The sequence below is a fragment of the Anarrhichthys ocellatus genome, unplaced genomic scaffold, assembly GCF_004355925.1.
Source record: "Anarrhichthys ocellatus isolate YVR2014 unplaced genomic scaffold, GSC_Weel_1.0 scaffold197, whole genome shotgun sequence".
Classification (NCBI taxonomy): domain Eukaryota; kingdom Metazoa; phylum Chordata; class Actinopteri; order Perciformes; family Anarhichadidae; genus Anarrhichthys; species Anarrhichthys ocellatus.
The window spans coordinates 26301-38261 of record NW_022280227.1 but is presented as its reverse complement, the minus strand read 5'-3'; the positions used below and the strand labels follow the sequence as shown (position 1 = coordinate 38261).

Sequence of the window (11961 nt, the reverse complement as noted above, 5' to 3'; positions counted from 1 at the left end):
AGTAAAATAAGGAACATTTCAAACACTTTTGTATTACACTCTATGAACAGTGAAAATACCAAAATACACAAAATAATAAAATATAAAACTGCATTGGGAGTAGCACTATACCAATAATACATCATTTTAATAACAATGTGGCTGCTCATCTAGTGCCAGAGTTTGTATTTTGCCAAACTCCCAGAATGCAAGAGAAGGAAACTTTCTTTTTTCTGCTTTAACTCATTTTCTTCTTCCCTCTCTTTCGTTTCTCTCGTGTCTCTTCTTTCTCTTCTCTTCTTATCCGTCGCTATGCTCCGTCAGCCGGACGAGCTCACTAATGTTCTGGAGATCTGCAACATCGTCTTCACCAGCATGTTCTCTCTGGAGATGATCCTCAAGCTCACTGCATTCGGCTCCTTCAGCTACCTGAGAAACCCCTACAACGTGTTCGATGGAATCATTGTCATCATAAGGTAATTATACACATCCTCAATGTACCGTAGACCGGCAGGAAAAACGAGGACAAAACATGTTTGTGAAACACTGACTGATGTTATTCAGGTACAACATAACCTTTTTTGTTTTGTTTTTGCCAGACTGTTCAATTATTCATGTTTTACTTTGTCAAATTGTCATCTGCATTCTGCGTGATTGAAATGTACCACCTGAATGTATTTGGATGCCGCAGCGTTTTGTTGTCTGCGCCCGGAGCTCCAGGTGAGCGGCTGTGGCTTTGATGTTTCCATCTGGCTGAGCTCCTCTTGTCTGTGATCCCCATTATAACCCGGAGATCAAATACAAATCAAAGCCACTAAAACTGAACGAGATCAAATGTGCAGCCCGTCACAGAAGATGCACGTTGATTGAACATCTCTACATCTGTCTTCTTATCTCTCGCTCCGCCGCCAATCCCCCTCTCTTCATCTATCTGAATGTCCTCGAATGTCCTGAATGCCCCCCCCCCCATTCAGTCTTCGCCAATGCAGAGCCGATGCTATTTGGATGTGCTCAGGAGAGCCTTTTTGATAGGCGACGCCATTAGAGGACACGTTTCTTGAAAGGTTGAAGGGAAAGGATCTGTGTTCATGATGAATACTCAGAGGGAGAGATGGAGCCTCTGTGATCCTTGTTCTGTGGTGATTTGCAGCAGCAAACAGCGCAGAGGCCTCACAGTCTGCTAACAAGCAGCGGTCAATACTGAAGCCCCATTTTCAAAACTCTTCCTACGGTCTGCATCGCCAACATGCATCCAGTTAAGCTCACCTCCAAAACACTTCATGCAACATGTCTCAAAATGAGCTCGTTGGACCAAAACACTGGAAATACTTTTAGCTTTGAAGTCTGAATGACTTTTTTCACATAAATCAGTATTTCATTATAGAAGAGGTCCGCTAGTGAAAATAGAAGTGTTCATACAGATGTGAAGAAAACAAAGTGGTTTCGGAACGAGCCAAGTTCCGAAAACCTATTTTGGATTTTTTTCAATGCATTTTGAATTTCGAGGACTGAGACATCATGCTCTCCTTCTGCACCGGTTGCAGAGCTGCACCGGCACCGCTTGAGGACCCGTACCTACAGAACGCGCTCCAAGGCCACCAGTCCTTCAAAGTGACGGATTGGCCTTAAGATTGTTCCATCATCGTTGAAAAAAAATGGAAAATATTCAGTGAATGCGAACTCTTTGTTTGAATTTATCGGTGAAGAAAGTCAACGCACACTTTGTGAATAAATAAATGCAGCGGCCCGTCAAGACCAACAGAAGTGTCCGTGTGGAGGGGAGCACGGAGGCAATGGCAGACAGCTCGCACCAAATGCATCCTGGTATATGTAGGCACGGCCGGCTTCAATGGGCAGCCACATGATTTATTGTGTCCAATACTTAAGTAAACTCTTAAGTAGACACATTAATCACTTACAGGACCTGATAAACCAATTATAAACCAATTAGTCCTCATGTTTCCTGAGAATGAATTCAGTAATGATGATTCCTTTTTACATCAGGAGCTTAAAGAGCCTCATGATTAACATCTACTCCAATGACTTTACGATATCTATATGACCGTTTATAATAAGCAGCTATTGTACTGCGAACAATAAACTCAAAATCAAAATGAAATCAGCACTTTTCATTCAAAGTTGAGAGTTTGATGACAGCCCCGTCTGTATTAATTGGGGCTTAATTGCTGAACCAGGAATCCTACCTTCATATTGTTTCCAGCAGCGTGATTATGAGCACGACTGAAGCTTCTCTTTCACTGGATTATCTGATGCTTGAGTTTGTCTTTCTTAAAGTTTATTACGAGGTCAGAGAAGTTTTAATATTTTCTGTGTGTTGGAGGTACTTGTTCTCCAGCTGAGAGAAACCCACTCATTCTTTCTGAAGTTTGAAAACTAATTAATGTTAATTAAACAAACAATGAAAGTCTGATCCCTTCTGGTGGAATTAGGAATTCATATTGGAGGAATCCACACCTCAGAATCCACACTTTACATCCAGGGCATGAAGCACTGAGTATTATAAGAATCAAGGCGGATTGTGAGGATGTCGGAATGCTGGATGGGCATGTAGCTCTTTGCTTTTTGATTCATCTCTCTTACGTTGCTTGGTTGTCTATGTGTCCCATGTTTCTCTTCTCAGCGTGTGCGAGATCGTCGGCCAGTCCGACGGCGGTTTGTCTGTCCTGAGGACCTTCAGGCTGCTGAGGGTGCTGAAGCTGGTTAGGTTCATGCCAGCTCTGAGGAGACAGCTGGTGGTCCTCATGAAGACCATGGACAATGTGGCCACTTTCTGCATGCTCCTCATGCTCTTCATCTTCATCTTCAGGTAAGCTGATACACGTTATGCAGATCTTTCTGTCTCCTTCTGATGCCGATCATCATGGAGGGATTACTACCGGGCACAGGTCCAAGGACCCAAAGTCTAAGGGGCCCCCTGGCCTACACCTGCAAAATGTCACGAGCAGAGACATGAACCGACCAGGAAAGAAAAATAACCACAAAGGAACATAAACGACTAGAAAGAGATCAAGACAACTGCAAATAAATGCAAATCAGCTGCAAAGAGACGCTGTGTTCTGCTCCCATGTAGGAGATGTGCCATCGCGTTTTGCATGTCAGTGCCCAGGGGCCCGGCTTTTGGAGGTTTTTGTTCAGGGAGATGGTTAATTGTTTCATCCTCTTCATGTGTGTTTTTCATGTGCTGGCTCCTGTCTTCTTTTTTTTTTTGCTCACTTGCTCAACAAGCTGCCATTGAAGAGCAGAAGGTCGCAGTGTTCCACAGCAGCTATTAACCCTGGGCAAAACATAACGAGCAGACACTCGAAGAGCTGGTTGGAATTTAACATGCAGACACTTGAAGAGCTGCAGTAACATAACAAGCGGACATGTCTAAATGCTCAAGCACTGGCACAGCAGCACTGACGCAACAGCACTCTGAGGGACGAAAAGGTTCTTTCAGTGGAGGATGAATGACTGCAGTCCTCTCTGTCTTTGTTTCCCTCCTTTTCAGCTTTGTTTTCCTCTTGAGTCGGTTCAGATGAACACATACACATACATACAGCATGGTCCAGTTGCACAAACAAACACGTATTGTGATTTACTCATATACGAAGGAACAGTTAGGGATTGTGTTCTGTGTGTTGGTGTCACTTTTAAGGTGTTTTTTGTAAATACGAGAAAATAAAATGTCACATCCCAGGTGGGGATCAAGGATAATTTATTGTCTTTACGCAACACAGGGATGCACAACGAAATTCTGTTGTAACCCATTTGCAGAAACAGCCACAGAGCTGCGTATACAATGCAGCATTTATAAAATATGAACCAGCTGAGCGAAAGAAAACCCTCCACCATCCGAAGCCTCTCCATGGATAGTTCTATAAAATGGTTTTCACGCTAAACCATTTCATTATCGGTTGGGTGCAGCACATGATACATTGTCAGCGCATACACTATGTTAACATCGCCAGCGGCTCTGCTGTTGTGTTGCAGTATCTTGGGGATGCATATCTTTGGCTGTAAGTTCAGCCTCAAGACGGAGACCGGCGACACGGTGCCAGACAGGAAGAACTTTGACTCGCTGCTCTGGGCCATTGTCACTGTTTTCCAGGTAATGGACACATGACTGTTTGCATGAGAATGCACACAAACACACTGCACACATCTCTGCATATCTGCTCCACCGTATGACCGTATCTCTATATATGCAGATGACTTGCACATATTTCTTAAAGTCACTTCAAGGAACTTTATTTTTGTGTTGATTCTGGCGCCCCCTGTGGATAAAAGCATTAGTGTTTACATGAGCGCCACTGCTTCGTGCCAGTCTCCCTTTAGAGAACGAGGGTCTGACAGTCTGCCCCGCTTAGTCCTGGTTCTGGTTCTCCCGTGCCTCCCTTCCCACCAGCAGGCCTAGCAACACGGCCTGGGCCTCCAGCACTGTGGTGTCGGTGTTGGTCACCAGGAAGCAAGCGGTGATCTTCGGGTCCTGCAGCCGCAGACGAACCGCTGCTGGAGTCTGATCCGAAGTGGTTTCTGGTGCCGCAGGGAATACGATTTAATGACAAGCATGAAGAATATCCGGCATGACGATGTAGAGATAACCACTCTTCAATGCTGATGGTCTTGTTTTCTTATGTAGGTCATATAGTGGCGCCAGTATTACATTCAGTTCAAAGTTCCTTGTTGTCGCTTTAAAATTGGATTCTTCTTTGCAGAAATGTTTTTACACCCTTTAACCTGAAGACCAACTGAAACTTTAATGATGTAAACTTTTGCATATTGGTTGTGAATCCAATTTATTTAGTCCCCTGTTATTCTCATCTTCAGACATATTTGAACGCCTTTACACCAACCTGTAATAATCTATGCACAAAACAATATATGAAGAAAACTACGATTATACGGAACTCCTTCTTTAAACGTCAATATGTTGCATCTGTATTAATATTGAGTGAAAGTGTTGAAGTGGTACTTGTGTACTATGTATATGTTTCTCTGTTTATGTTTCTCAGATTCTGACCCAGGAGGACTGGAACACGGTTTTGTACAATGGAATGGCAGCCACCTCCCCACTAGCTGCTCTGTACTTCGTGGCCCTCATGACCTTTGGAAACTACGTCCTCTTCAACCTGCTGGTTGCCATCTTGGTTGAAGGCTTTCAGGCAGAGGTAAGAGCGCCTCTGGTGGCTTCAAGCTGTCGTACGAAAGCTTGTTCTCATAATAAAAGTGACGTCCACATTTGAACGTAGGTGTCGGTGCTTGAGGTGCCCCGGCCAGGTCGGTTAATCGTATTCATTACTAACCTTTTGAAAATGCTATTTTGGTTCAACCCGCATCAGGAGAGGTGACATATTTCAAATTATCTCCGGCATGTTTTGCCCTCTAACAGCAACCGCGGAACGGCAGGAAATCAACAAGCTCTTACTTCACCATCACTCCAAACAAGTGGCAAGTTTCTGCTATTCCAGAAATGGCCTGCACATTGCTTTACAGAACTGTTCAAACTCTGACAGCTCTTCTATGTTTAGCTCTTCTCAAAGCACCCGCTGCATGAAGTCCTCTGTGGACAGCTGGCGTCCGTCCGTCTGTCTGCGTTTCTCAAAGACCAGACCTTCAGCAGTGACCTTCACAGCTGACATGAGCCCGGCCTCTTGCTCTCAACCGTAATCGCAGAGCTGAGCAGACTGACTTCAGTCTTAGTTACTGAAGAATGAGAGGAGGAAGGTGTTTATTCTTGCATTTTTGGGAAAAAATAAATGTCAAGAATGAAGTAAACATGTCGATAAGGATGTTGAACGTCCATATTAGTACCAATATATATTTCTTCTTTATTTTTGACATTTAGACTTTATTCTCAAAATGCACATAAAATAGAAAGTCGTCCTCATTTCTTCTCACTTATGCCTGGTTTTGACATGCATATAGTTACAACAAATCATTCTATACTCATGTAGAATCATTTGTTTTCAATAAATAGTTTGAGATCACTAGCCTAGCCTAACGTATATGACCATATATATGTGTGTATGTATGTATGTATGTATGTATGTATATATATATATATATATATATATATATATATATATATATATCCAGAGCAGAGCAGGTTAAGACATGTATTCATTATATTCCTGTAATTCTGTATACAGGGGAAAATGAGCAAAGACAGATTTTACAGAGTATAAAATCTATTTAATTCTGTAGAAAATGATAATTACAGTATTTGTTACAATTATGATGTTTATCTGAGGCATAACATGACAATGGTGTTTCCAACACACACACGGGGTAATGTCTGCAGCCGTCCATCACTCTGGAACACTCTGGAAGACGACGCTGTCAATCTGCCGTCAACTGTCAAACTCACAGATGTGTTATTGGAGAAATGACGCTGCGGCTGAGTTACTCATCTGATTCTTTCTTTCACACACGCATCGCAGCGTTACCATATTCATGGCTGGTGTGAGTTGGAGGGGGAACACCGACACAAATCACCAGGCTTTTGATTGATCTAAATACAGCCGTCAGTCCGTCTGCCTTCCATCCTCTCTGCAGGTCTTCTGCTCATCCACACTGTGTCTGCTAGCTGATCTCGAGGGAGCACTGAGCCAGTTTACTCCACATTTCCCCATTGTGAAGATCATAAAGGAAATCCCAACAGGACATAACCAACCCTGTGGGGCTGTTGGAGTAGTGCGTTTATAGTTTGAGGGTTTTCACAACCTGACAAACCTCAAATACGTCGGTGAGAGTGAGCCGGAGGTCCAGATTCAGATCAGATCTGTGAAATCTGCTACCGTGCTCTTTAGAGTCCCGGGAGCAGGAGCCCGCTGTAGTTCCCTGTTTCCTTTCTTATCTTTCTCTCCCCCATCACCCCCCCCCCTCCCCACCACCCCCCCTTTGTCTCCAGGGTGATGCCAATCGCACTTATTCGGATGACGAATCCAACTTTGACGAGAGCGAGAAACACGACTCCATAAAGTTGTCTGGTGAGCTGGTGGCATGTTAGCGGGGGGGAGGAGCATCGTATATCTTTCATTAGGTTCAGACATGAAAAACAGATTCAGGGGAGGAATTTATTCTGCATTTTGCATTTTTAGAATAAAGTCGAGAGTTCAACTTAATTCTTGATATTTCAAATGTATTTCTAAAAAGCAAAATTCGATAAAAACATTTTTCTCCTCACACTATAATTACAGTATTTATTTTTTCTTGCTTTAGCCATCAGTGAAAGATAACTAGCGTGTGACATAATAAATCCATCGTGATTTTAAAATCATAATTATATTCGCCACGCTAATACACGACAAAGAGTTCTTTCACAAAAATGAAACATAAATATGATATGTCAGAACCATAAAAATCTAACTAAAAACTACATCTCAAGAGAGACTAAATCATACATGGAATGTAAACAAGTCAAGCAGCTTCCACTTCATCCAACAATTAAAAGCACATTTTGCAAAAGTTAAATTTGTTTTAGGGCGATTAGTCTAAATTGGTGGTTTGAATATTTTTAAAACCAGATCCATGGATTCTGGAACTTTGATCCACCACTAATGCCACAGTTAAAATCACAGACTTTCTCATTCATGTCAAAACTGAACAACACGCCCAACAATCTGCCTGCGTCTCACATTTAAGCCGGTAGTCTTTTGTTTTCCACTGAGGGCTTATTCATGAGCTCAACCCCCAAAATACCAAAAAGTATGAATGAGCTGTATCTCTACACAGAGCTCACGATGAACCCGTTCACAGCACTTCAGAGAGGATTAAACAGCACAGAGGCTCAGAGGCCGGGGGAGTCTGTACACTGTAGAGTGTGCTGCTGCTGCAGAGGAGGTGAGATGTCTGCGGTGCAGTCAGGAAGCCAGGGATGAAACTCTGCAGTCGGTCCACATATGGATGTGAATACAACTAGGTGTTTTAATGTATGCCCTCTTTACACAGCGAGTTCAATTCTCTCCTTCGCTCTACATTTTTGAAATATATTTTCATCCCTTTTTTATCTTAAGAGGCTTAAGAAGTGAGCCGAGGTTAATATTCCACTTTCTCTCCGTGTAACTTCAGCTATGAGGCGGATCGTGGCATCATCATCCCGACCATTTCAAGGAACACTCTGACGGGAGCCTCAAAGGAGCAGAATGCAAAGCATTGTTTTAAAACTGACTCCAGTCTGACAGCTCTCTGAAGCGCTCTGGAGTTTGTGATTTACACATTTATTTCAAGGATTCAAGGATCATTTATCGTCATTATGCAACACAGGGAACCAAATGTAGAAGTTCTTCCAAAGCTTGACATTAGTCCTCCAGTTGTAAAATGTCATTCTGGAAATTGTAGGAAATCAAAGCTTGATAGAAAGTGGTTGAGCTGCATTATGGGTCGTTGGGTAGTTGGCAACATGCTTTGGATGGATGGCACACAAAAACAACAAAAGCAGTATTTTACCTGCTCTTTTTTTGTTCATCTACCTCCAGACCCACGGATCTGCACGCTGACGCCCAACGGCCACCTGGAGCTGGGGGCCCTTTCGGGGCCCAGGAGTTCCTACTCCTCAGAGAGGCGGAGCTTCACCATAGAGTCCAGGAAGAGCAGCGTGATGAGCCTGGGCAAGGGCAGCCTGGAGAGACGCTCCCTCTCTCTGGTACTCAGCCATACTCGCATCCACGGACATGCAGATCCAGACTAAACTGGCATAGGATATAACACACTAGCTAGTATCATGGGTCACCCGGGTGGCTGTCATAGTATTTTGCTCGAGATATTGTTAGCGAGCCAGCTAGCTGTAACTTAGCGACGTTGCATGGATCCGGTGTTGGTTGTTAACGAAACGTTAGCTGAGAAAGTAATTTGCAAACAGAAAACTAGTCAATTTGTCAGCCAGATCAGCCCTATAGTCTGGATGAATTAGCTCATGTTATCCGCTCCGGGCCGTATTTAGCTACGTTAGCTACACACTGCAGCTGCCGTACAGCCAGCCTGGTGCTAATCGCTGCACCACGTCATCAACAACACAAACACATTCAGTAGCATACATGTGCGTATGAAGCGGGTTGTAAGAACACACACACACTCAGTGGGAATGCCCCGGTGTCGAGCCCACTGACCCGAAACACAAACCTGTCTTCGAGGTTTTGGGCTCAGCATCCAGTTGCCATGGCAGCTGGTATTAATTGACTGTTCCCGCTCTTCTGTTCAACGGCAGAGAAAGTGAGAGAAGTAGAGAGGAGGGAAAGACAGAAGAGAGGGGCTGGCGATGAGAGCCGCGATTGGACGACGGAGGGGAGTGACAAACCAGAGGTTATGATGTTAAACACTGTGGGTGTGGAGCGTCCACTCCACCGTGAAGCCTCCTCCTCTTCCCTCGCAGTTCATTTACATCGGAAGGCACCGGTTACATCACTCGGAGAGAACGTACTGAGATAATAACCGAGTCGAGGAGAAAGTTCAGTTTTATGTGAAGCTCTGATGAGCGTTTTGGTCCTCTTTGATGAAAATCACAATGTTTCAGTTATGAATCAGCTGCATCTGTCTGTCGGCTGGTTTGTTTGTTTTTATTCAGCCACTGTTGATTGGACTCAGATGGAACTCGGGGCGAGGGATAAATTGCTCCGTTGTGTTGCGGCACAATCAAAATTGCATCAGCGTAACGGGTGTGCTGCTTTGTCCGGGTTACTCGTCCACACGTCTGATGAAATGTAGATAACGATGCTTGAAGAATTGGAAACTTAAAGCTGATGCATTTGCTTAGATATAGAGACTGTTGTGTGACCTAATATGGATTAGACATATTATTAGAAAATAGAGAAATTGGGTAAGGGTTGCACAATGTTCCCTTCACTGCACTTCACTTTATTGATCACGTAACCAATCATTTCTTTTCAGCTCGACTTCAGCGGCGGCAAAAGTGTAGCGAGACAGAAATCAATAAAATGTGTAACACAATGAGCAAGATTCACCGACTGGAAAGAAAATAGCTATTTGTTCAGTAACAGATGTGTACTCTACATCTGGAGATCAACTGAATGTCAATGAATCAAAGTATCATTGCATTAAACAGTTGCATTTCCTGTCAGAAGAAGTTTCATTTACAGAACGTTTGTAAGCGAAGAAAGAGCCCGACTACAGAATGTACAGTACATCACTACCAAGACTCGTCTCTGGTGTGTCTTATAGAGTGCGGAACAAATTGTCTTGACAGTAATCTACACAGCCGCCCTCTTGAGTGATGTCCTGTATGGACAGAGGTGTTGCTTAACAGCTAGCGTGCACGCTTCACTGCAGTTTCTATAGAGACCGATGCGTCTGGAAAACGGCATCAAACTCCAGCTTTTGACACGTAAGGCTTCCAAGGGTAAAACCCATAATTAGGATCCGTCATGTGGAGAGGGTTAGACATGCGGAACACAAACAGAACCGGTTACGTTCCTCAAAGTGGAACCGGCAGTCAGGGGACAGCCGCCTGAGTGCACTGCAATCTGCTTTGAAAGGCCCAGTTTTTGTCATTTGTTTGGTTTTCGTAAGAAAACACACAAAATGTGGAGTAACTTTACAAATTTTTTTTTTACTGGATGCAAACTGATGTTAAACCCTAAACTGCTGTGTGTTTATTCTAGCGTCATGCCCGCAGTCCCAACTACCACAACTGGGGGCGCCCTTTCCTCCCACAGTCCACATGGAGCCGCAGGTACACGATTAGATTTACTTCCAGCAATGATTTGATTCTTATTACCGCCATCAAGCCTTAATCCCCGGTATGGAAACATCAAACCTTTGTGTTCTGCTTTTATTAGCTTCATGACTAAACTCGTAGTATGCAGGAAGTATTGAGTACCTTCTCATGGATACTTGTTCATGAATGTTAAACATGTCGTGCAGGTCTAGCTCCAACAGTCTGGGCCGGAGGAGCTACGGGTTTGGTGGAGCTCCTCTGGTGGGAGGCAGCCTGCGTGTGCACGGCACCCGCTCCCCCTACTCCTGCACCTACGCTGCCGAGCAGGAGTCCCTTTTGTCCCACCCGCCCCACTCCCATCATCCTCATCACCCGCCTCCGCCCCCGCTGCTCCTCTCCAGACACTTCGCTGCCAGGAGGGATCGACGGGCTCTTTCCCTGGAGCACCCGGAGCTGCTTCGGGCGTCGGGCGGGCAGCCGCCGGGCCCACCCCCAGTCCAACCAGACCCAGGGAGGAGGAGTGGGTCCGGGGCAGGGGGATCCATCACCGGGGGGTCGGGTTTAGGAGCAGACCACCGGGATTGTAACGGCAAGACGCCGGGTCCCCACACTCAGCTGATGGCGGAGGTTTTCCCTCAAGTCAACGCACGCAAGGACAGAGCAGACCTCGACGAAGAGACGGATTATGTGAGTGGCACGGACACATGAATGATCATCACCTCCTGAGATGATACGGTGCCATCGTAGTGTGTTATTGCTGTATATTTTATTCTTTATAGCTTCTCGGATTGACGAGATGATATTGAAAAACAAAATGAAACATAAATCCTCATCATTGTGGCAGTTGGGGTACAGACGAGGCAGCAGTATTGGTTTACCTAACCTCTTCGCAGTCACTTTATGAGATTCCCAAGCTTGCCTGAAACAAATTCAATAATTGAATCGCCTTTAGATCATCTTCTCATCTCGGTTCCTCTCTCCTCCAGAGTCTGTGCTTCCGCGTCCAGAAGATGATGGAGGTGTACAAGCCGGACTGGTGTGAAACCAGAGAGCAGTGGTCCGTCTACATGTTCTCCCCTCAGAACAAGTGAGTGGAACCGAAGCCTTCAGCCTTCTAGAGTTACGCTGTCAAACATTAACTGGGTTAGACTGCTGTCAATCAAACCTGATCAACCACACCCACACCCACACAGTGCTGATGGAGCAGGTTAGTGGAGTTTTGGACAGACGGCAACCTCCGGTTCTGCAGAGTGAAGCCGATGCAGAAGTCTCTTAAAACCTGCATTCTCTCTAGTGTCCACCAGGGG

At 44.7% G+C, this 11961-nt stretch overlaps 1 protein-coding gene across 1 annotated transcript in view; it reads left to right on the top strand.

Annotated features, from left to right (window-relative positions):
* Positions 1 to 11961, top strand: part of LOC116400745 (voltage-dependent T-type calcium channel subunit alpha-1I-like) — a 153271-nt gene that overhangs the window by 115039 nt on the left and 26271 nt on the right. The window contains exons 11-19 of the mRNA XM_031878742.1: positions 304 to 455; positions 2621 to 2806; positions 3973 to 4090; positions 4995 to 5150; positions 6893 to 6971; positions 8460 to 8626; positions 10599 to 10669; positions 10861 to 11341; positions 11641 to 11741. Of these exons, the coding sequence (XP_031734602.1) occupies positions 304 to 455; positions 2621 to 2806; positions 3973 to 4090; positions 4995 to 5150; positions 6893 to 6971; positions 8460 to 8626; positions 10599 to 10669; positions 10861 to 11341; positions 11641 to 11741 (1511 nt within the window). The remainder of the gene's footprint in view (positions 1 to 303; positions 456 to 2620; positions 2807 to 3972; positions 4091 to 4994; positions 5151 to 6892; positions 6972 to 8459; positions 8627 to 10598; positions 10670 to 10860; positions 11342 to 11640; positions 11742 to 11961) is intronic.